Below are 25,977 nucleotides of genomic sequence, written 5' to 3'. Positions count from 1 at the left end.
TTCATGTATGATAAAATATTTGTCAAAAATATTCATTTTGGTTCTACATAGCTCCTAATTCAACACTTGTTACTCGATGAAGAAATTGAGGTCCCAACAGGTTAAATGACTTGTCCAAAGTCACTTATATAGGTTATACTAGAAAACATCTTGATTCTCTGTCCTTTTCTCTTTCCATTATGCCATCCTGCTTTCCTTTTGACTGGCTGATAAGCAGAAAAGTTATGAATAGAAAACTGTATATTAGAGAACAGACTTGTGGTTGCCGGGGGGGGGCGGGGGTGCAGAGGATTAGAAGTTTGGGATTAGCAGATGCAAACTATTGTATATAGAATGGATAAACAACAACGTCCTATTGTATAGCGCAGATAACTATATTCAATATCCTATAATAAACCATAATGGAAAAGAATATGAAAAAGTATACATATAATTGAATCACTTTGCTGTACACCAGAAACTAACACAAGTATAGTAAATCAACTATACTTCTATTAAAAAAAAGAAAGGGGCTTCCCTGGTGGCGCAGTGGTTGAGAGTCTGCCTGCCGGTGCAGGGGACGCGGGTTCGAGCCCTGGTCTGGGAGGATCCCACATGCCGCGGAGCAACTGGGCCCGTGAACCACAACTACTGAGCCTGCGCGTCTGGAGCCTGTGCTCCCCAACGGGAGAGGCCGTGACAGTGAGAGGCCCGCGCACCGCGATGAGGAGTGGCCCCCGCTCGCTGCAACTGGAGAGAGCCCTCGCACAGAAATGAAGACCCAACACAGCCAAATAAATAAGTAAATAAAATAAATTTTTAAAAAAAACAAAAAAGAAAGAAACTAAACTATATGTAAACTGACCTGGGTGCTAGTCTTCCTTTTTTATATTATTGTAATTGTATTAAATGTTTAGAAATGTGATCCAAAAGTATATAGAAAGAGTGATCTGTGAGTATATATGAGGGAACTTAAAGAATACATGTCTCTTTAGGTAAACATAAATTCATATTTGAGTTTAAACATTTTGACTCATAAAAACAATTATTAACTAGTCAATTATCATACTATAAAAATGGGCATAATTTTACATACTTTTTTAAAAATGAAATTTCTTATTAGGACATCTGCCAAGTCACTGAACAGCAGTCTTTCTTACATGAGCCTTCAAACATTTTTTTGTAATATGTACAGCAGATTATTAACAAGCAAGTATTCAGCAAACATTTATTTGAGGACCTACTATATTACCAAGCAGTACTGTTTTTTATATGAAATTTCTCATTAGAACAGTTCTGGGCAATGAACAGTGATCTGTTGACACACTCACCTGCTTTGGAGCTTGGTCCTTTCTCTTCCCCTCCTCATGATGCAAGAGGAGCCCCTTCTGTCCAGGGCCAGTCCCCCCAGCTACTGTCTGAATCCCATCCCGTCTGACATTCGCAGCAGTGGGTCCCCTCTGGCACCATCATTCATACCCTCTCAGATCCTTGACTTTTTCTCTTTCCTGGTTCTCTCCTGTAACACTAAAGCATGTTCAAATGAAATCCTCACTCTACCCCGTATCCCCATCTGGCTGCCACCCTAATTTTTTCCACTTTATTACTAAACTATTTCAAATCAATTGTCTGTGTTCCCTGTCTCTACTTCCCATAGTAATCTGCCTTCACCCCCACCCTTTCACCGAAACTACATTTGTCAGTGTTATCAGTGACTTCATTGTTGCTTCTTTTTAATCTTTATCTTACTTGGTCTCTCTGCCACATTTGATTTTGTTGAGCAATTCCTTCTTTAAAATCTTTTGGTGATAACATGATCTCCTTTGTTTCTCTCTGTTACACTTGAGTCTCCTTTGCCTGCCCCCTTCTTCTATATCTTATGTGTCAGTGTTCCGTAGAGTTCCAGACTCTAGCATGGTGGCACGTGGAAACATTCTGGTTCCCTGATGTGGAAGCTCTCAGGAAAAGGACCAAAGCACTATCCTTCTGGGTTTTTATGAAGCCTTCATTATATAGTCTGGATTGTCTAAATCATTGGTCAATGGCCATTGATTCAACCTTAAAGCCTCTCTCCCCTCCACAGAAATCAGGGAGTGGGACCGAAAGTTCCAGTCCTCTAATCACATGGTTGGTTCTCCTGGCTACCAGCCCCCAACCTCCTGCGATCCGAAAGTCACATCATTCACATAACAAAAGACACCTTTATCAATATCAACATAGGACATTCCAAGGGTTTGGGGAGCCAGGAATAGTGGATGAAGACCAAATATATATGAGAAGTATGAGCCAGGAATAGTGGATGAAGACCAAATATATATGAGAAGTATATTTTGGTCATCTGAGTGAACAAATATATATTTCTGATAAGTTACAGTATCACAGGGACTCTCAGGTTCCTCAACCTCAAGTTGTCCAAAACTGGATTATCATTTCTCTCACTAACACTACCAGCAAAATGAATGAATGTACAACTGAGTGAATTAATGAATAAAAAAAATCTTGTGTTCAGTTTTTTCCACTGAATGGTGGTACTGTCCACTGAGTTCCTCAAGCCAAAAATAACCTCTGGGGTATGAGAGATTCATTAATCCTTAGTGTTGTATTTTAAAGTCACAACTTTATAGATCTAATTTATCGTTGGAGTCTCAAAATACTGTTTTTGCCTCAGTTTCCAAAGGTTCATTTTTTCAGGAATCTATATATCTTTCATAAAATAGAAATCTCCATTAATGTTGAAGAAAATTCTCTACTCATAAATTTAACCATTATTTCTCTGTGGAGGGCAAATGTAAGTGGACTTAGAACTACTTATATCCTTGATAGTAATAATTTCTAGCATTTATTATTGAGGTCCATTATAAACCAGGCATTGTTTCAAATACCGAGTGTAATAATTCACTTGGTTTCCCAAAATTCCCATGAGGTATAAGTACTATTACCATCCCTGTTTCACAGAGGAGGAAACGGAAATGCAGAGTTTAAGGACTGTGTCCAGAGTGACAACCGGCAAGTAGCAGAAGCAGGATTTGAATGTAGGCAGACTGGCTCTGGATACAGGCTCTTAACATGCATGCAATAATGCTGTCTGGCAAAACAGCTTGCATTCCTCATAGCAGTTTTTTATCACTGTTTTTAACAAGTTAAAAGTGCTTTAACTAGCACAACATTGTAAAGCAAGTATATGCCAATAAAAATTAATTTAAAAAAATATTAAATAGAAAGAAAAAAGTCCAGAAAAAAAATTGCTTTGCATTACCAAGATATGGCATAATTTTAGTATGTGCCTAGAGTATACATGTGCAAGTTATTCTTAGAATATTAAGTAATGCAGTTTGCTGGTACAGTAACTAAGTAGTCATAAAAAATGGATCCATAATTTTCATTTCATTTTATATATTTTTTTAAGACTTTTTAGATTTTCTTTGACTCTTTGAAGCATAAACAATGGCAATAGCAACATTTATCTTCTGTTAAGTCCCCTGCTTATATATGTCACAATCAGCAACTTTATCATTTTATCTTACAAATACTTGGCTTTCCACAGTACCAACATGAATCATATTCTGTTCCTTTGTTGCTTGAAAATGGTTAAGCAACCGTATAAGACTCATAGGAAATCAATGAGTCATATAACGGAAAGCATTTACTAATGTGACTTTTGTCTCCGTTGCCAAGTAGTCTGAGTTTGTTTCCATGGTAACCCATCAGTATAACAAACTGTCACAAACTAACTTGGCCACTTTGTTTGTTTGTGTTGTCTGGACAGCCTTCTGCCAGCTGTTTGTGTGTGTGTGTGTGTGTGTGTATGCATTAAAGATTACCACAAAAAAAATTCTGAGTAATTGCCTTAAGCACACAAAAATTTTTTTATTTGGATAAATTGTTTCAAACTCCAGGGCTATTATTTTGATAGTACAAAATCTAAAAGATTATTTAAATTAACGTATTTATTTCTACTTGAGTTCCTGTTAAGAAAGAGCATAGTCAGGAATATCTTAGGCTTATAAATTTTTTTATTTACAATATTTGTTCATTTGAAATATATAATCATAGGAGAATCTGCCAGAAACAAGGCAAGGATAAAGGAAATTAGGACCACATCCTGGGGGATGAGGACTGAATGTAATGATGGAGGAGGCCAACACAGTCAGTTCTTGTCAGCCCCTCCCCTGGGTGGCAGGGCTCTAGGACAGGGAATGGTAGATGCTGAGGTATTCAGGGGACCAAGGCAGGCCAGGTCATACAGGACACCAGGCTTTCACCTGGAGGCTGAGTCAGGGAAAGATTCGTAGAGGGGGTAATAACTAATCTAAATGAGTTAAAATTAAACTGGTGAATGTAGTAGTTGAAAGGGAGAGTAGATAGTGTACGAGGGAAAGAAAACATCATGAACAAAGGCATACAAATGAGAAATAGTGTGAAGTAAATGGAGAATGACAATTAGTATGAGACAGAAAGCGTCAAGCGATGAGACTAAAGATAGTCAGGGGCCTAATCATGCAGATGCCATGTGAAGGAGGTTGGACCTAATCTGAGATGGGGAAGCAGTGAGGGATTTTAAACAGAGGAACGACATTACCAAATTTGTATCTTAGAAGAAGCTCTCTGGTAACATGAGGAAGGTAGGTTTGCATGGGGGCCATTTAGGAAACTGTTGCCGTATTTCAGGGAAGAACTATTGAGGGACGGAATTAGGGTAGTGGGGCTAGACACATGAAGGAGGTTGATTTAGGAATAGTTGTGAAGTAATATAGGCAGGAATTGGTAGCTGGGACTGTTCATTTGTGACCCATGAATGACATTTATGTGTTCAGTCCACAAATATTTATTGTTTACTGTGGTTGGCAGTGTATTGTCCAGAATATTATGCTGGGTTCGTATCCTCTGCCTTCATCATTTTTGGGTTTCTCCTCCAGTAAGGATTCTTTACTGTGCCACATTGTGAGTTAATTAATAGATGAGTATACTTTTCATACCCCTAGTTCATCCCAGCCTGATCTCTTGGCTCATTAGACTTTCTTACTCTCACATAAGAACCTGTTCCAAAGTCCTAGCTCACACGTCAGTCTGCTGCTTGGAAGGTGATATTCATGTATCTAGATAGTGTCTTAATCCCTAGCAAGTGGGCCTGAGTTTATCTGTGACTTCATGAGGTGAGGCTATACAAGTCATGAAAAATATGGATAGGTTCCAAAGCATTTCATTCAAACAGTAATTTTTTTTAGCTTTATTGAGGTATAATTGACAAATTTAAATTGTTTATATTTAAGGTGTACAACTTGATGTTTTGATATACATATACATTGTGAAATGACTGCCATAATCAAGCTAATTAACATATCCATCACCTCACCGATACGATCTACTCTCTTAGCAGATTTCAAGTATACAGTGCAGTAGTGTGAACTATAGTCACCATGCTGTACATTAGATCTCCAGAACTTACTTATCTTGCCTAACTGAATTCTATATGCTTTGACCAACATTTCTCCATTTCCCCCACTTCCCAACCCTGGCAACCACCATTCTCTGTGCTTCTGTGAGTTTGACTATTTTAGATTCCACATGCAAATGAGATCATGCAGTGTTTGACATTCTATGTCTAGCTTATTTCACTTTGTATAATGCCCTCCAGGTCCATACATGTTACTGCATTTCCTTTTTTGTGGTGGAATAATATTCATATATATATGTATATATGTTTCACATTTTCTTTATCCATTCATCCACTGACAAACACTTAGGTTGTTTCTATATCTTGGCTGTTGTAAATAATGCTGCAGTAAATATAGGAATACATCTATCTCTTCAAGATACTGATTTCATTTCCTTTGAATGTATACCCAGAAGTGGGATTGCTGGATCATATGATAATTCTATTATTTTTAATTAATTTTTTTATTGGAGTATAGTTGCTTTACAATGTTGTGTTAGTTTCTACTGTACAGCAAAATGAATTAGCTATACATATACATATATCCCCTGATATTTCCCCTGATAATTCTTTTTTTTTTTTTTTTGGATCTTATTATTATTATTATTATTAATTTATTTATTTATATTTATTTTTGGCTGTGTTGGGTCTTCGTTTCTGCGCGAGGGCCCTCTCCAGTTGCGGCAAGCGGGGGCCACTCTTCATCGTGGTGCGCGGGCTTCTCACTGTCGCGGCCTCTCCCGTTGGGAGCACAGGCTCCAGACGCGCAGGCTCAGTAGCTGTGGCTCACGGGCCCAGTCGCTCCGCGGCATGCTGGATTCCCCTAGACCAAGGCTCGAACCCGTGTCCCCTGCACCGGCAGGCAGATTCTCAACCACTGGGCCACCAGGGAAGCCCGATAATTCTATTTTTAATTTTTAAGGACCCTTCACAGTATTTTCTATACTGGCTTTACCAATTTATATTTCCACCAGCAGTGTACAAAGGTTTCCTTTCCTCCACAGTCTTGCTGACATTTATCTTTTGTCTTTTTGATAATAGCCATTCTAAGAGGTGTGAGGTGATACCTCATTGTGGTGATTTGCATTTCCCTGATGGTTAGCAATGTTGAGCATCTTTTCATATATCTGTTGGCCTTTGGTATATATTCACTTGAGAAATGTCTATTCAAGTCCTTTGCCCATTTTTTAGTTAGATTATTTGGATTTTTTGCTATTGAGTTGTTCGAGTTCCTTATATATTTTGGATATTAACCCCTTATCACATAATATGGTTTGCAAGTGTTTTCTTCCATTCCATAGGTTGCTTTTCACTCTGCTGATTGTTTCCTTTGCAGTGCAGAAGCTTCTTAGTTTGATGCAATCACACTTGTCTATTTTTGCTTTTGTTGCCTGTGCTTTTGATATCATATCCAAGAAATCATTGCCCAGACCAATGTCAAGAAGCTTTTTTTCTGTTTTCTTCTAATAGTTTTAGTGTTTCAGGTCCTATGTTTAAGTCTTTAATCCATTTTGAGTTGATTTTTTTTTTATGGTGTGAGGTAATTACAGATCCAATTTCATTCTTCTGCATTGGAGAACCAGTTTTGCCAGCACCACTCTCCTTTCTCCATTGTGTGTTCTTGGCACCCTTGTCAAAAATCAGTTGAGTGTACATAGGTGGATTTATTTCTGGGCTCTCTATTCTGTCCCATTGGTCTATATTTGTTTGTATGCCATACCATACCGTTTTGATTACTGTGGCTTTGTAATACATTTTGAAATCAGGAAACGTGATGCATCCAGCTTTGTTCTTCTTCCTCAAAATAGCTTTGGCTATTCAGGGTCTTTTGTGGTTACATGTGAATTTTAGGATTGTTTTTTCTATTTCTGTAAAGAATGCCATTGGGATTTTTGTAGGGATTGCATTGAATCTGTAGATCACTTTTGGAAGTACAGACATTTTAAGAATATTAATTATTCCAATCTATTAACACAGGATATCTTTCCATTGTGTCTTCATTAATTTTCATCAATGTTTTATAATTTTCAGTTTACAAGTTTTTTACCTCTTTGGTTAAGTTTATTCCTCATAGTTTATTCTTTTTGTTGTTATTGTGAATGAGATTGTTTCCTTAATTTCCTTTTTGGGCAGTTCATTGTTTGTGTCTAGAAAATACCCTGATTTTTTTTAATGTTAATTTTTGTATCCTACAGCTTCACTGAATCCATTTATTAGTTCTGATCTATTTTGTTGTTGTTGAGTCTTTAGGGTTTTCTACATATATGATCATGTCACGTGCAGATAAAGATAATTTTACTTCTTTTTTCTAATTTGGATGCCTTTTATTTCTTTTTCTTATCTAACTGCTCTGGCTAGGATTTCCAGTACAATGTTGAATAGAAGAGATGAGACTGAATTTTCTGACCTTGTACTAGAACTTAGAGGAAAAGCTTTCAGTTTTTCCCCATTGATTATGGTATTAGCTGTGGGCTTTTCATATATGGTCCTTACTGTGTTCAGGTAAGCTCCTGCTACACCTCTTTTGTTGAGAGTCTTTATCATAAATGGATGTTGAATTTTGTCAGATGCTTTTTCTGCACCTATTGAGATGGTCATGTGGTTTTTATCTTTCATTCTGTTACTGTGGTATATATATCACATTGATTTTGCATATGTTTATCCTTTTAATATTTTGTTAAATTCGGTTTGCTAGTATTTTACTGAGGATTTTTGCATCTATCTTTATCAGGGATATTGGCCTGTAGTTTTATTTTCTTGTGGTGTTTTTGTCTGGCTTTGGTATCAGGATGATGCTGCTTATAATATGAGTTTCAAAGTGTTCCCTCTTTTCTGTTTTTTTGGAAAAGTTTAAGAAGGATTGGTATTCTTCTTTGAGTACTTGGTAGAATTCACCCATGAAGCTAGCTGGTCCTGGGCTTTTTTTTGTAGAGAGGTTTTTGATTACTGACCCAATCTCCTTATTTTTTATTGGTCTGTTCAGGTTTTCTTTTTCTTGATTGTTTTGATAAGTTGTGTATTTCTAGGAATTTATTGATTTCTTCTGGGTCATCCAATATGTTGGCATGTAATTGTTCATAATAGCCCCTGATGGTACTTTTTATTTCTGAAGCATCTGTTGTAATATCTCCACTTTCATTTCTGGTTTTATTTGAGTCTTCTCTCTTTTTTCAAATTTATCTAGTCAAGGGTTTGTTGATTTTGTTTACTTTTTATATAGGCAACTCTTATTTTCGCTGATTTTTTTCTATTGTTTTTCTATTTGATTTATGTCCTCTGTAATCTTTATTATTTCCTTCACTCTTCTTACTTTGTGCTTAGTTTCTTCTTTTTCAGGTTTTGAGGTATAAAGTTAGGTTTATTTGAGATCTTTCTTTTTTAATGGAAGTGTTTATTGCTGTAGACTTAGTATGCTTTTGCTACAATCCATAAGTTTTGGTATGTTGTGGTTTTGTTTTTCTTTGTCTTGAGATATTTTTTTAATTCCCTTTTGATTTACTCTTTGAACCAATGGTCGTTCAGGGGTATGTTGTTTACTTTCCACATATTTATGAATTTCCCCATCTTCTTACTGTTATTGGTATCTAGTTTCATTCCATTGTGGCTGGAAAAGATACTTGGAGTGATTTAGATCTAGTTAAATCTGTTGACTTCTTTTGACCTAACTTGTGATTGATCCTGAAGAATGTTCTGTGGGCACTTGAGAAAAACGTGTATTTTTCTGCTGATAGATAGAAAGTTCTGTATATATCTGTTAAGTCCATTGGTTCCATAGTGTTGTCCAGTTCTGTTTCCTTACTGATTTTCTGTCTGGATGATCTACGCATTATAGTGAGTGAGATATTGAAGTCTTCTGGCAGGAGAAGGTCTTTACCTGCCAAAACCAGTCTGTAAAGACTGGAAGAGGTGTCTTCTCTTTCAAACACACAGACACCATGCAAGACTACACGGATCACAAAGAGTCAGGTAAACATGATATCACCAAAGGAAATTAATAAATCTAGTACCAACTGAGGTGCAGGCCTGCCTTCTCAAAGCAGCCCTCCTTAGTTTTGGGGCTCCATCAGAGTGTCACAGCCTCCTACCTGGAACCCAAGGTTCCCACAAAGCCACTTTTGTTTGTGGATGTCTGTCAAATAGTTTTTTCTGTAAGAGGATGAGGGCTAGGAACCTCTTACTCTGTCTTGCTTCATACAGTAATTTTAAATGAGGAGAACAGGACTCTGGGATTCCTGGAGCACCTACCATGATGAGAATAACATTTGAATTTTACAGATTCCTTTATTTGGGAATGATCAGTCTTAGGCTATATCAATTAGGATTTGGTTAAGCTGCATATAACAAAACCTCAAATAAGCATTTTAAATAATAAGGTGTAAGTTTGGAGGGAGACAGGGCTGCATGATTATTGGGACCCATTTTTCTTCTGTCTCTGTGCACTATCATCACATTGCTTTTCCTCAAGGTAACCTTATGGTCCAAGATGGCTATTGACACTCTAACTGTTGTCATTACAGTTTTCTAGGTAGAGGAAGGAAGAAAAGAGGAAAGGTAAAAGGACATATCTTAACTATATTTCTTTTCTTGTGCCTTTCTAGAAGTTATACCCAGTAACTTCCATTTATATCATTGGCTTGTACTCAATCCCATGGCTACCCCAAGCTGCAAGGAAGAATGGGAAAATGCAGTCTTTTAACTGGACACATTGCCATTCTGAATAAAATCAGGTTTCTCTTTGTTTTGGTTTTTTTTAGATTTTTTTTTTTTTTAATGTGGACTTTTTTTTTTTTTTTTGAGTCTTTACTGAATTTGCTGCAGTATTGCTTCTGTCTTATGCTTTGGGGTTTTTTGGCCATGAGGCATGTGGGATCCTAGCTCCCTGACCAGGGATCGAACCCATACCCCCTGCACCGGAAGGCAAAGTCTTAACCACTGGACCGCCAGGGAAGTCCCAGGTTTCTGTTTTTAGAGAAGAGACGAGACTGGATATTGGATAAGCAACTGGCAATCTCTATCACATATGCACCTGGGTAATACATTGACTAGTTTAGCTAACTAGTTAAGCTGGTGGGTAACCAGCCTACTGGTGAGTACCATTATGGACAGAGGTCAGAGGCCTAAAGCCTTTTCTAGAGACTAAGAGTTCTAGGTGGAGATTGCTAGTAAATTGGTGGATATATTAATCCAGTGACTAAAGTAGAAGACTTTAAACTTATATATTCTCAGTGTATACATAGTAGTTAAGGCCATAAAAGTAAAAAGAAAAGAAAGCTAGAGATAGAGACATCAACATTTTAAGTGGTGGACATCAGCATTTTTAGGTGACAGAAGAAACTGAGAAGAACTAGTCACAGAAGTAGAAAGGGACTAGAGTATTTCAAGAATAAGAGGAGTCAACTACAATAATAAAAAAGAACTCATTGGATTTGGCAGTTAATTGTTCACTGGTGAGCAGTTTCAGGGGAGTGGTGGAGGATAGAAGCCTGACTGAGGGCATGGAAAAGTAACTGAGAGGTGAGGAAATGGAAGGAAAATGTCTACACTGTAGACAGGTCTCCAAATTCTAGTTCCAAACAAGTCACTGACTTTCCCCTTTTCTTTTATCTATAAAATGGAGCTAATAGTACCTTCCTCATAAAGTTGTTTTGAGGTCTCAATGAGCTAATACATGTAAAGTATTTACAACAATGCCTGTTGTATAATAAGCACTCGATAAATGCTGTCATTGTTGTCGTCATCATCTTCAAAGAGCTTGGATCTGAAGGGAAAGAGAGTGGTAGTAAGTAGATGGGAACATAGGGTTATAGAAGCCTACTCTTTTCCCTTAAGATTTAACCTTATATCCTTTATGAAAACTTATTCTTAACCTCTATTCTATACTATGATATCAATTATCTACCTGTATTTGTAATGGTAAAGTTTTTTAATCTCTTGTTTCTTCCCAAGTCTACCAGACTTAATGTTGCCTTCCTCCACTCTCTAGCCAAACTAGACCAATGTTTCTGTAAATACTCCTTTCCTACTTATGTGTTTTTTAAAGAGAAACACCCACATATGAAGTTTGCTTGATTTCTCTTATTTTTATTACTCAGGCCAAAGCTGCCCTCCATTTGTCATAGCTTATACCATTTGGTATGTAAAGGCTGCTACATTATAAGGGCATTTTAAGCTAGGTACAAATCTAAAGATGTATTTCAGTAATTAATATTGCTGAGGAATTGTTTCACAAATTAATGAAAAGTAGCAGAATATAAAGCGAAGTTTTAGGGTTTTGCACTGAGCATTAATGGATATTTTTATACTTATGACATAATTTCTAGAATAATTGGCTGAAAAACATTTTAAGATACCATTTAATTTTCATGTATTAGCCAATAAAGAAGGTTCTTGGGGTTTTTTTTTAAAGCAGTTAGAAAAAAGTGGCTTGCAATGTTATATACTTTTGTTCCCATTTCCAGATTATTCAACACTAGACAACTTTTTAAATTTGGTTTTTATTTTAACCAAGTTATAAATACATATAGTTTATTTTTTTGTTTGGCTTTTTTTTGGCCACATTGTGCGGCATTCAGGACCTTAGTTCCCCAACCAGGGATCGAACCCATGCCCCCTGCATTGGGAACATGGAGTCTTAACCACTGGACCTCCAGGAAAGTCCCTAAACGTATATAGTTTAGAGTCTAAGTTCTACAAGGTATATTGTGGAAAATTGCAGTCCCCAACCACTTCCCTATTTTTCACGTGGCCTGACAGGGAAAGAGCAGGAGAAAAATACACCAACTTCTCTCTCCTCCTGCGCTCCATCTTTGTGTTGTTTGTCCCTTTAGCACATGCAGAGGCAGAGGGCAGGGGAGCCTGGTTGATATAGTCCGTAAAAGCCAGCCTCCTGGGCCACAGCAAAGGGTAGAGTGGATCTGGAATGACAAACAGAATATCAAGCCCAGTAGTTTTGATTTCCATGAGTACTTTTTAGTTTCCTGTATGTTCCTTTTTTAAAATTTAACAGCATCCTATTCCTGTATGGTAGATGTACTTTCTTTCTCTCTGAGAATCTTTTCGTCTTCCAGCATAGACTTTGTTTTCTTCAAGTTGCTTTTTGCTATTTTTTTATCTCTGTCTTTCATATTAAGAGACTCTAAGTGTCTGCTCATTTACTACGAAGCACTAAAAGTTGATTAGCTTTGTGCATATGGCGGGTACTCATTGATTCAGATTTTCACTGTAGATTGTTTTGTTGGGAACCCTCAACATCCGTCTCATTTTCTTTGGGGCTGATTGGCTTCCCCGGGGAATATTCTTTCCACATCTTGAAGAATATGCCCTGGCTCCAGCATTCTGAGGAGGCAGGTTAAGGGAGAAGATTGGAGGCTTCAGCATTCAGTGAGTCATCTTTCATCCATCTCCCCCCCAATGTGGTCATGCTATCATGCCATTTTCAATACCTTGCCCTCAAGTCAGGTGTTTCAGAGATCCCTTTGTTTTACCTTGTCAGGAGAATGATCTCAGTCTTCTGCAGGAGTCACAGGATCTGAGGTTCTGTTTCTAAAACAGTTTTCAATCAATCCTTCTGCCTTTTGTGCTTCCTTCATTCTACTTCAGGATCAATTTTAGATTCCTTCTCATGTCTTTCATTATTACCAGCTTAAGGTTCAGCTTTCTTCAGTTTGCTTCATCAGTTATCACTTGTCTGTCCCTGTCCACTTTTTTTTTGTCTCCTGTCTGGTTCTCTTTGTCCTTGGTGATGGTGACTTCAAATTTTTTTTTTTTTTAATTTAGAAGATTTTGGGGAGGGAGCAGAGGCTAATACAGGTACCCAAACTGCCATCCTTAACCAGAAGTTTTAATGTAATTTTATCAGAAAAGTAAAATAACAGGTTTTTTTTTTAATCTTATCTCTGATTCTTGATCATTATATCGGTGGTCTCAGTAACAGGAACAACAAAGTGCCTTGAAGCTCAGCATACTCTTGAAGGGTCCAGGAGTATTGGGACATTGTTATATCTGCATACCTTTTTTGGGAAGCTCCAGAGGCCATGGCTGATGCCTTGACCAAGTCTTGAGGCCAAGAGATGTTGAGAGGGAAGCAACAATAAAAAAAATACTGGTTTTATTTTTTCTTTCTTGTTATTTTCATTATTATTCAATAATTTTTTTAATTCACTATTTTTGAGTATACAGGTTAGCTACTGCTCATCTTACTGTGGATGCCTTAGGTTGCCTGACAAACACCTTCAGATCTGTCCTTTGCCAAACAACTCTCAATCTGCCTGTGTTGTGACCAAACAGATAAATTGCACCCCTGCTGGATTTCTAGGGAGACTCCCCTAAGAACACGTATACATTCTCGTCATATCATAATTCATTAAATCACCTAAAGCTTCCTAATGAAAAAAAAAAAGCTAAAGTTATGACAGTTAAACCTATGGTAAACCACACACCCTCCTCTCTGTTTGCATGTCTGTTTAAATGTATATAAGTAAATGTACATGCACGTACCACACATCAACACATACTTGGTTTTTAAATTATATTTGTTTTTGTACTTCTTGTTCTTGGATTTCTGTGCATTGATGGAGAAATCCATAAAACCAAATTGATTTGTCCCAATACAAACTCATTTTATTCACTGAGGCAGCTACTAAGTTGACTCCCTGTCACATTCACCGTCCTCAGCCTTTATCTAAACTTACAACTCGCCCATCAGCTACTATCATCCTGTAGAAGTAACCTCAACTATTACTTTCCTAAGAAAATGGAAACTAACCTGGGCTCTCTTGCCTGTCGTTTTTGCTTTCTCCGGTTTTGTCTTTATTCTTGCCCACTGCCTTTCTTTTCTTCTGATGTTAGAAGAATAATTATCCTTCCTTTCTAAGGGAATGGTAGAGAGAACAGCATGTACGGAGGTCTGGAAACTTGAAAGAGCAGAGTTGTTGGAAAAAATAGACGAGTGGACTTTTGAGTTAAATGAGCCTAGTTTAAATGCTAGTTATGCTACTTCCTACCTAAATGACCTAGAGTTATCTTCTCTCCTTGTGCTTCAGTTTCCTTACCTGTAAAGTGAGGATAATGCCGGTTACCTCCTAGGGTTGTTGTGAGATTACATAGCATGTGGTAAACTGTCCATAAATGGTAGCTGCTGTTGCTCTTATGGCTGGAATAGGAGTGAAACTGTGACAGTAGTTCATTTTAGAATAAGTATTGTTTATATTTCTGTCTCTTACACTAACTGAACTATAAGCCCTATAAGGTTAGAAACACTGTCATTCTGATCTTCGTATTTTAATCACCTAGCACATAATCATCACATCTAATACAAACAAATGTGTAGTGTGTGTTGAATGAATGAATAGTGAAGCATCAGTTTATATTGATTAAATTGATAAGTAAATTCACTTTTTTTTCAGTTTCCTGTGGATAATAAAACTTTCTAAAGATTTTCAGATCACATTGTTAGGAATTTGTTTTCTTCAGGTTTCACTGTTTCCAAATACTGGTTTTTAATATGTCATGTTTACATTATAGGCTTGAGTGAAAGAATGTGTGTGCTTTTTATTTTTTAGCATGTCATCAATACTAGTTAATTAACTGGTTCTTTTTTTTTTTTCCTCAGGGAGGTGGTGCAAGCAAACTGTGTTCACTGGAGAAAGAAGTTCTCATTTATGTGCAAAATGAGTGCAAGTGCCACCACAGGCATCCTAGACCCTTGTATCTACAGAGTATCTGTGAGGAAGGTATAAAAACAGCCTAGTACTTCTCCCCTTTCAGAAACCATGATAAGTTCCATAGTCACTGACTCACTTTATTTAGCTGTACTTTATTGTTAGAACTGTTATATGTAATTTCACTTCACACTTGCAGCATAATTTAAATTACTATGACAAATATGATGAGGAATCTGAAGTTATAAATTAAAATATTATTCAAGAACCTTCATCTCATTATCACTATACATATAATTATTTGTATTAGTTTGGGGGCTATAAATGTCTCTATCCTGCCATTCATTAAGTTTCTCTTCTTTATTAGGCACTCGTTTTAGGGACTTTACAGATTTTGTGTCTAATAACAACCCTGAAGATATGTGTTATTTTTTCCATTTTCAGGAAAACCAAGGCTCAGAGAGGTTGTTACTTGCCCAAATTCACTTAGCTAATAACTGACAAAGTAGGAACTCAAGCACAAATCTTTCTGATTCTAAGTCCATGTTTTCCTTTTTATATAGTTCCTTTTCCACTTATTAAGTGGAAGCATATTACCAATAATCTAAAAAAATTGCAATCTCAGATTGTTTCAACTTAATATATATCATATATATATATATCCTACCTCTTTTGGGTGAAAAAGAGAAATCCATTAGGAAGCCACTACTGGTGAATTAAACTAGTGGCTTTAAAATGTAAACTTCATGTTTTACATTTTGTATACATTTTTTAAATTACCAAAGTAATAACATATACATGTTCAGAAATTAAATAGAGAACTATTTAGAATGAAAAGCAAGAGTCCCTTGCCTCATTCTTTTCCACTCCAGTTTTGCATCCTTCTGTATCGGATAAAAAGTTGTATTTTTAGCTTTTTTATTCTGTTTTTTGAGTGAACTGATAGCACTATGATGTATATGATTATATTTTAATTTCTCTTATACTGCTTAATTTACTCAGTTAAAATATATCACAAGCACATACATACGTTTTATAAGTTTTAAGCCTTTAATGAAAATAGACCTCTAAAATCGTCATTTGGAGCAGCAATAGTTGAATGGAGGCTTCTTTAAGGGAAGGATGGTGCTGTGAAAGTGTGTATGGCATCATATTGCCCTGGGTTTGAATCCCAGATATATCATCTATTAACTATGAAACCTTAGGCAGTTCTCCTGACTTTTAAAAATCAGTTTTCCTCATCCAAGTAAGGGTATAATAACTTCCTCATTGAGTTATTAGGATTAACCAAGATATAAGTAAATCATTCTACCTTCTTCCCTTGCTACCTTAATTCCTGCTGTGACTCTTACATTGAAACTTTTTCTTTTATTCTTTTTTTTTTAATTGTAGTAAAATTGCTTTGCAATGTGTGTTAGTTTCTGCTGTACAATGAGGTGCATCAGCTATATGTATACATATATCCCCTCCCTCTTGGACCTCCCTCCCACCCATCCCATCCCACCCATCTAGGTCATCACAGAGCACCGAGCTGAGCTTCCTGTGCTATTCAGCAGGTTCCCACTAGCTGTCTATTTTACACATGGTAGTGTATTTATGTCAAACCTAATCTCCCAATTTGTCCCACCCTCCCCTTCCCCCTGTGTCCACATGTCCATTCTCTGCATCTACGTCTCTATTCCTGCCCTACAAATAGGTTCATCTGTACCATTTTTCTAGATTCCACATACATGTGTTAATATACGATATTTGTTTTTCTCTTTCTGTCTTACTTCACTCTGTATGACAGACTCTGGGTCCATCCACATCTCTACAAATGACCCAGTTTCATTCCTTTTTATGGCTGAGTAATATTCCATTGTATATATGTACCGCATCTTCTTTATCTGTTCATCTATTGTTGGACATTTAGGTTGTTTCCATGTCCTGGCTATTGTAAATAGTGCTGCAATGAACACTGGGGTACATGTGTCCTTTTGAATTATGGTTTTCTCAGGGTATATGCCCAGTAGTGGGATTGCTGGGTCATATGGTAGTTCTATCTTTAGTTTTTTAGAAACTTTTTCTAAATGGAGTTTAAATCATGATTTTTGAAAGATGATCTGTCTTTGAATTTTAAGAAAAGGAAAATATGTAACCAATTTATAGTAGAGGATAACTCAGAATTCCTTTTTTTTTTACTTTTATTTTTGCTACTTAAGGTAGGGCTTATTCAACTGAAATAAACCAGTTCTTCAGACTATAATGGTTTGGTGTATTAGTTAAGGCATATATGATAAGCTGCTAAAACAGAGACCCAAATATACAATAACTTAAACAAAATAGAAGTGTATGTCTCTCTAGGGTAATAGCCAAGGGATCCAGGGCTGGTAGAGCAACTCTGCCATCTTCACTCTATGGTGCCCATTTTTAGATCCAAGGAAGTTTCTCTAGTCTTGTTATCTCTCCACCAGTGAGACAGAAGAAAAAGCCACATGAGAACAAATGTATTCCTTTTTAGTGCATAACTCAAAAGTGGTGCTCATGGCTTTTGCTCATGTCCTACTGGTTAGAACTTAGTTATGTGATCGTGCCAAACTGGAAGAAAAGCTGTGAATGTAGTCTCTAACTGAGTGGCTGTCAGATTCCAACACTAAAGAAGGAGAGAAGAGATATTGGTGAACCACTAGCATTCTCTTACCATGCTTGGTAAATGGAAATATTTACTGAACTTACTCTACCTATCCTATCTAATTATTATGTAAAAGGGAGAACCCATAAAGAAAATTTAGTAAAGTCAACTGTATAAATATTTTCTGCATTGCAAAAAATACCTTAAGATATAATATTTAACCAAATATCTGGGCACCCCATGACCCAGTCAAGTTGACACATAAAATTAACTGTCACAGACCTGAAAGTGAAAAAGCCCTTTGTTAGATCACTAGGGCTGCTGTAACAAAGCACCACAACCTGGGTGGCTTAACACAATTTATTGTCTTACAGTTCTGGAGGCCAGAAGTCCAAAATCAAGATGTCAGCAGGGCCATGCTCCCTCTGAAGACAAGGCTTTCCTTGACTTGTAGCTATCTAACTCCAGTGCATGTCTATGTTCAGATTTCCCATTTTTTATTAAGACACCAGTCATATTGGATTAGGACTTCATTTTAACTTGATTACCTATGTAAAGACTCCTCTGTTTCCAAATAGGGTCATATTCTGAGGTACTGTGGGTTAAGATGTCAACATATTTTTGCGGGGAGCACAATTCACTCCATAGCAGGCACTAAGATTATAATAAACCTGGGGATTTATGCTTCTGAAATTAATGGACTGGCTTGTTACAGGCCACCCTTCCCTCTGAGAACAACCAGAAAAGCTAGACAAAATATTAAAAATAGCTGCTTGAAGGCATCAGAAGCTGCTTCAGTAAGGATTTAAGAGGCTTAGAATCATAGACCAGGGAAGCTTAAAGAGATGAGCCTGACATTTGGCATTGCTTTTACCCTCAAAGCATTTGCTCATTTGTAAGCAGTAGCTAAGGAGCTGAGCCAAAAGCAGTGATGGAGAGGCTAAGAAGCTGAGCTGAGATTCTGGTAATTTTACAGGACTAAGGGTACAAAAATGGAGTCCAGGGCCCACCAGCAGAAGGAGCCTTGGTAAATACCCCAAGCTTTTAGTTGGGACTCTCTAAGCTTTAAGTTGGGACTCTCTTAGCTTTTAGTCTAAGGCTCTCTAAGAGTTTCAGCCTAGAAGAAGGAGTATAGTGGGTATAGATCGACCCTTACAAAAACTGAAATTCAACTTCCAATCAGCTCAGTCGCTGCTTGGATGAAGGTTAGCTCAGTCCCTGACCTTACTACTTGCCAGAAGCAAATGTATCAATATATCTTCTCTGAAGGAGAATAACATTACTCTGAGCCTAAAATTATTTCTTCAAGTTGTCACACACACAAATTACCAAGCATACCAGAAGACATGACTACATGACCAAAATCAAAAGGAAAAATAGATAATAAAAACAGACCCATGGAAGATACAGATTTGGAGAAGATCTAAGACAGATTTTTTACAATAATTGTAATTAGTCAGCAATACAGGACGTCAGAGAACTTGAAACTATTTAAAAAATCAAATTGAATTCTAGAACTGAAAAATACAATAACTGATATTTAAAGCTAAGTAGATGAAACTAAATCTCAACAGATGTATTTAACAGCAGGTTTGTCACAACTGAAGAAAACCTTGGAAAATAAGACAAAAGAAAATATCCAGACTAAATCATGGAGAGAAAAAGGGTGGGATACACAGAACAGAGTGTAAGACATGGGAAACAGTGTAAAGGTTTCACACACACACACACACACACATAAAATTGGAGCCCTACAAGGAGACGTGAGAGATTGTGGCTGAGGATCTTCTAAAACTGATGAAAGATACTGAGCCACAGATTCAAAAGTACTGTGAACCTCATGCAGGATAAACAACAAATCTGACATGTTTAAAGATAGAAGACCAGCCTAGCTGGAACATGGAAAACATGGAAAGGGAAGTCCTTGATTATGAGGTTGGAGGCACTGGATCAGGTAGAGCCTTATAGGAGTTTAGATTTTATTCCAATTAGATTTGGAATCAATTTGAGGATTTTAATAAGGAGAGACATAATCTTTTAAGATCACTTTTGCTGCTATACAAAGGGTGAATTACAGAGACCACTTAACTGAGTAGAATAGTTCAGGTGAGGAATGCTTATGTTTTGGCATGCAGTTATAACAGTGGAGGTGGTATGATTCAGGATGTATTTTGGAGGTAGACCGCCACTAATGGATTGGATATAGTGAATGAGGGAAACTGAATTGAGAATAACTCTTAAACATTTTGCCTGAGCATATGGGTAGATGATTGTGCTATTTATTGAAATGGCAAAAACTCAAAGTGGAGCAATTTTGGGGGCAGATAAATAGAGATCAGTAGGCCCATTTTGGCCATGTTAAATTTGAGGTGTCTATGAGACATCAAGTGGACATGTCATGTAGGCATTTAAAATACTACTCTCGGGAGAAGTTCAGACTAGAGATAAAGATTTGAGAGTCATCAGCATACAATATTTAAAGCCATAGATCTGAATGGGATAAACCAGGGAGAAAGTGTAGATAGAGAAGACAAGAGGCCTAGACCAAACACTTAGAGGTAGTATAAAAGTACTTAGCAGGTACAAGAAAGGAGGAAGAATTCATATATATCACTTCTTGTATACTTTTGGCCAGATCTTAGTTACACTGCCATAGTACAAAAAGCAAGTGGAAAATGTAGTCAGTTACTTTATTTTGGGTAGCCAATGCCCAACTAAAAATGGAGGATTCTATTACTATAGAGAGGGGGAGAATAGATAGTTGGGATACAACTAGCATTCTTTCCACAGAGGTTGAATAAAGGAATATGTCTTGCCAAGGAGAGTGAGTAGCAGCCAGAGAAGTAGGAGTAAAACTAGGCAATGGTGGCACCTTGGAAGTTTAAAGAGCAAAATGGTATAAGGAAGGAGGCAGAGTGGCCAAGCCTGTCAAATACTGTTGTGAAATTAAGTAAGATATGACAAAGCCTTTGGCTTTAATAAAAATGGAGATCATTGGCAATCCTTAGAGCCACTGCAGAGGGAAAAATGAGGGCAAAAGCCCAATTCGAGTAGATTGAATAGAGAGTGGGATACAGCATATTTGGGTAAATCTTTTGAAGAGTTTGGCTGTAAAGGGGAGCAAAGAAAAGAATTAGCCAGTAGAGACACGGATCACCTGGAGAAAGTTTTGTTTTGCTTTGTTTGATGAAAGGCGCTATTAATGATATGACAGTGACCTAATAAAGAAGGAAAATTTGGTAATTCATAATGGAGTAGATCTGGTGGCATGACCACAGCCTCACTAAACGGGCAGGGAAGGGGAGGGATAGCAAATATTCATGAACAATAGAATTTACCATAGATTACTCTTCAGCTTATTTCAATTCTCCTCTTTAAAGATGGAAATGGTAGATAATGTGTTGTGTATCTGCTTTATGAAAGAAAGATAAGAGACAGCTCCATTCAGCAAACACATTTTTAAAAGTGAGTGAGGAGAGCTGTGGCGGCGGTTTCCATCCTGTTGATTAGTGTTTCTTCCCTGCCGGAGCGACTACATAGACCATGGCGTCATGGTCAAGGAGGTACAGAAACATTCTGTGCACATGCTTGTGTTCAGGTCATTGAAGAGAACCCATGTCATATTTGTGGCTGATAATGGAAAACCTGTGCCTTTGGATGAACAGTCACAAACGAGAAATGGCAATCAAGCTGAATAATGAGTATGGTCCTGTGTTGCATATGCCTACCTCAAAAGAAAATCTTAAAGAGAAAGACACTCAGAATGCATCAGATTCATATGGACACAAACAGTATCCTGCCAATCAAGGACAAGAAGTTCAATGTTTGGCGACAGGTACACATCCATATCCACCAGGATCTGGGGTTGCTTTGACAGCAGACCCTAAGATCCAAAGAATGCTGAGTGAATCAGCTGCACAGTCCTTAGCTGTGGCATTACCTACTTCTCAAGCCAGGGTCGATGCAAACCGTAGTGCACCTGCTGGAGGTGAATACCGACACCCTGGGGCTTCTGACCAGTCACAGCCTGCAGGGGCGGTTGTTATGGACGGTGGCAATGCCAAGAACTCCACACTGATGGCTAAAAAAGCCCCTACGATGCCAAAACCTCAGTGGTACCCACCGTGGAAACTCTACAGAGTGATCAGTGGGCATCTTGGCTGGGTTTGATGTATTGCTGTTGGACCTGGAAATCAGTGGTTTGTTACTGGATCTGCTGACAGAACTATAAAGATCTGGGACTTGGCTAGTGGCAAGTTAAAACTGTCATTAACTTGGCACACCAGTACGGTGCGTGGTGTGATAGGGAGCACAAGGAGTGCGTACCTGTTCTCCTGTGGAGAAGACAAACAAGTCAACTGCTGGGATCTTGAGTATCATAAGGTTATAAGGCACTCTCATGGACATCTGAGTACAGTGTATGGTTTGGATATGCACCCAACAATCAACGTGCTGGTGACCTGTAGCCGAGACTCAACTGCACGGATTTGGGATGTGAGAACTAAAGCCAGCGTACACACATTATCTGGACATACTAACGCGGTGGCTGCAGTGAGGTGTCAAGCTGCAGAACCACAAATTATTACTGGAAGCCATGACACTACAATACGATTATGGGATTTGGTGGCTGGAAAAACAAGGGTCACATTAACAAATCACAAAAAATCAGTCAGGGCTGTGGTTTTACATCCAAGACATTACACATTTGCATCTGGTTCTCCAGATAACATAAAACAGTGGAAATTCCCCGATGGAAGTTTCATTCAAAATCTTTATGGTCACAATGCTATTATTAATACCCTGACAGTAAATTCTGATGGAGTGTTTGTATCTGGAGCTGACAATGGCACTATGCATCTTTGGGACTGGAGAACTGGCTACAATTTCCAGAGAGTTTATGCAGCAGTGCAGCCTGGGTCTTTGGACAGTGAGTCAGGAATATTTGCTTGTGCTTTTGATCAGTCTGAAAGTCGGTTACTAACAGCTGAAGCTGATAAAACCATTAAAGTGTACGGAGAGGATGATACAGCAACAGAAGAAACTCATCCAGTCAGCTAGAAGCCAGAAATTATCAAGAGAAAGAGATTTTAATGTGGCGTTGTCTTCATGGTGGTTCCAGTTTTGTTTTTTGTTTCTCTTTAAGCTTGGTGTTGATGAGAATATCCAGTCATTTGTGCTCTGGCTAGGAATATAAAGCAAAAACTCACATGCCTGAATCATTGCTTTTTCATATTTTACAATGAGCTGTCCTCTCCCCATGTTTTTATTTCTAAAATAAACAGTTTGAGATCCTGGGAGGTAAGATGCAGATATCAAGCATATGTGGGTTTGTTGAACATAACTCTCCTAAAGATAGAATGATTTATCACTTTTATTAAAACACCTTTTTTTTTTTAACTTACAAAACTGCTTATTGTAGTAGGACATGTTTTGAGGGGAGCAGTCTTTCTTTTTAATCCTTTAAAAACTGATATCTGTGATAATTTGGGATTAGAGGATTTGAAGTCTTCTGTATGTTTATTCCACAGTTTTTTGGGGTTTTCTTAAAGCTATTTTAATTAATTAATTAATTAATTAATTATGGCTGTGTTGGATCTTCGTTTCTGTGCGAGGGCTTTCTCTAGTTGCGGCAAGCGGGGGCCACTCTTCATCGCCGTGTGCGGGCCTCTCACTATGGTGGCCTCTCTTGTTGCGGAGCACAGGCTCCAGATGCGCAGGCTCAGCAATTGTGGCTCACGGGCCTAGTCACTCTGCGGCACGTGGGATCTTCCCAGACCGGGGCTCGAACCCGTGTGCCCTGCATTGGCAGGCAGATTCTCAACCACTGCACCACCAGGGAAGCCCTATTCCACAGTTTTTGAGTGCATGTTCTGTAAAGTTCTGCACTAGATACTGTTCAGGAAGTAGACAGGTGAGGTGTGTCTGTCTTTTAAGACAGGGGTCCCCAACCCCGGTACTGGTCCGTGGCCTGTTAGGAACTGGGCCGCACAGCAGGAGGTGAGCGGCGGGTGAGTGAGCGAAGCTTCATCTGTATTTACAGCCACTCCCCATCACTCGCATTACTGCCTGAGCTCCGCCTCCTGTCAGATCAGTGACAGCATTGGATTCTCATAGGAGCACAAACTCTACCGTGAACTGCGCATGCGGGGGACCTAGGTTGCGCGTTCCTTATGAGAATCTAATGCCTGATGATCGGAGGTGGAGCTGAGGTGGTGATGCTAGTGCTGGGGAGCGGCTGCAAATACAGATTATCATTAGCAGAGAGGTTTGACTGCACAGAGACCATGATAAATCACTTGCTTGCAGACTCATCAAAACCCTATCAGTGAGTGGCAAGTGAAAACAAGCTCAGCACTCCCACTGATTCTGCATTATGGTGAGTTGTATAATTATTTCATTATATATTACAATGTAATAATAATAGAAATAAAGTGCACAATAAATGTAATGCACTTGAATCATCCCGAAACCATCCCCCCCCAACCCCAGCCCCAGTCCATGGAAGAATTGTCTTCCGTGAGACTGGTCCCTGGTGCCAAAAAGGTTGGGGACCGCTGCTTTAAGACTTCCACTTTAGTACCTTATTACAGAAATGCTGTCATAGAGGTACCAGCAAAAAGCCAGGATAGGGCTTCCCTAGTGGTGCAGTGGTTGAGAATCCGCCTGCTAATGCAGGGGACACAGGTTCAAGCCCTGGTGTGGGAAGATCCCACATGCCGCGGAGCAACTGGGCCCGTGAGCCACAACTACTGAGCCTGCGCGTCTGGAGCTTGTGCTCCGCAACAAGAGAGGCTGCGATAGTGAGAGGCCCAAGCACCGCGATGAAGAGTGGCCCCCGCTTGCCGCAACTAGAGAAAGCCCTCGCACAGAACCGAAGACCCAATACAGCCAAAAATAAATAAATTTATTTTTTTAAAAAGCCAGGATAGCACAGAGGAAAAGCCCATTTATTTTTCCTGAGGAGGATTATGGAAACTTCATAAGAGTCAGTGGTGTTTGAGCTGAGTCTTGAGAGAGGTCAGAGAAGAAAAAGGGCACTCTAAAATGAGGTGTGAAGTGACAAACCAGACATGTGAGAGGTGTGTGTCCCAGGAGTAGAGAGTTGTCTGCTGCAGTTGAATGAGAACAGCTGGTGGTGGCAGGGAAAGTTTATGTTTTGAGTTTCAATTGTATTCCACAAGCAGTAGGTTACCAATATAAGTATCAAACCCTGGAGAAATAACTGGAGATACCAACGGACGTATTTGAAGCTATAGCAAGGGCTGCAGTCTTTTGTGAAGACTTCATAGAAAAGTGTTACTTAAGTTTCTGATGCCTGTGCCTCTTTCTGGCATATACTGAGTTTTACAAACCCTGTCCTTAGGATCCTGATTCCCTATCAGGCAAGAAAATTTGTCACACTTCACTTTCTATAGTTAGAAAACAAAATTACAGGAACAATCAGTTTAAAATTTGTTTCAAATTAAGAAATTATACCATAATTTTGAATAAGCATTTCCAAATATACATATCCCATCTTGCATGCTGTAGGTGGGAGTGTAGTTGTTACAACCTTTGGTAGTTTTCCAGAATATACTGAAGATGCTTGGAATCTTTGGCTAACTCTTCATTAGAAATGAAATTACTGGGCTTCCCTGGTGGCGCAGTGGTTGAGAATATGCCTGCCAATGCAAAGGACACAGGTTCGAGCCCTGATCTGGAAAGATCCCACATGCCGTGGAGCAACTAGGCCCATGAGCCACAAATACTGAGCCTGCGCATCTGGAGCTTGTGCTCCACAACAAGAGAGGCCACGACAGTGAGAAGCCCGCGCACCGCGATGAAGAGTGGCCCCTGCTCGCCGCAACTAGAGAAAGCCCTCGCACAGAAACAAAGACCCAACACAGCCAAAAATAAATAAATAAATTAATTAATTAATTAAATAAAAATTTAATAAAAGAAAAAAGAAATGAAATTACTAGGAAACTGCCTAATGGGAATAATCTGACAACTGTACACAGCAAATTTATTTCACCTTTGTCTTTAATTAAAACTAGACCTGGGCTTCCCTGGTGGCACAGTGGTTAAGAATCCGCCTGCCAATGCAAGGGACACAGGTTCGAGCCCTGGCCCGGGAAGATCCCACATGCCACAGAGCAACTAAGCCCATGTACCACAACTACTGAGCCTGAGCTCTAGAGCCCGCAAGCCACAACTACTGAGCCCACGTGCCACAACTACAGAAGCCTACGCACCTAGAGCCCGTGCTCCGCAGCAAGAGAAGCCACGACAATGAGAAGCCCACGCACCACAAC

At 38.6% G+C, this 25,977-nt stretch overlaps 1 protein-coding gene and 1 pseudogene across 8 annotated transcripts in view; both read left to right on the top strand.

Annotated features, from left to right (window-relative positions):
* EEIG2 (EEIG family member 2) overlaps positions 1–25,977 on the top strand; it is a 113,485-nt gene that overhangs the window by 28,394 nt on the left and 59,114 nt on the right. For all 7 annotated transcript variants that reach the window (XR_014261296.1, XM_082452660.1, XM_082452655.1 and 4 more), the window contains exon 2: positions 15,024–15,144. Coding sequence is in view for 6 of the 7 variants with exons in the window: in XM_082452660.1 (XP_082308786.1) it covers positions 15,024–15,144 (121 nt within the window). In the remaining variant the exon portion in view is untranslated. The remainder of the gene's footprint in view (positions 1–15,023; positions 15,145–25,977) is intronic.
* Positions 15,151–24,587, top strand: LOC309656212 (pleiotropic regulator 1 pseudogene; annotated as a pseudogene). The gene has a single exon. The product of its transcript is annotated as a pleiotropic regulator 1 pseudogene (transcript).

Source organism: Balaenoptera physalus (assembly GCF_965194825.1).
Source record: "Balaenoptera physalus genome assembly, chromosome: 1".
Classification (NCBI taxonomy): Eukaryota; Metazoa; Chordata; class Mammalia; order Artiodactyla; family Balaenopteridae; genus Balaenoptera; species Balaenoptera physalus.
This window is presented reverse-complemented; position numbering and strand designations above follow the sequence as displayed.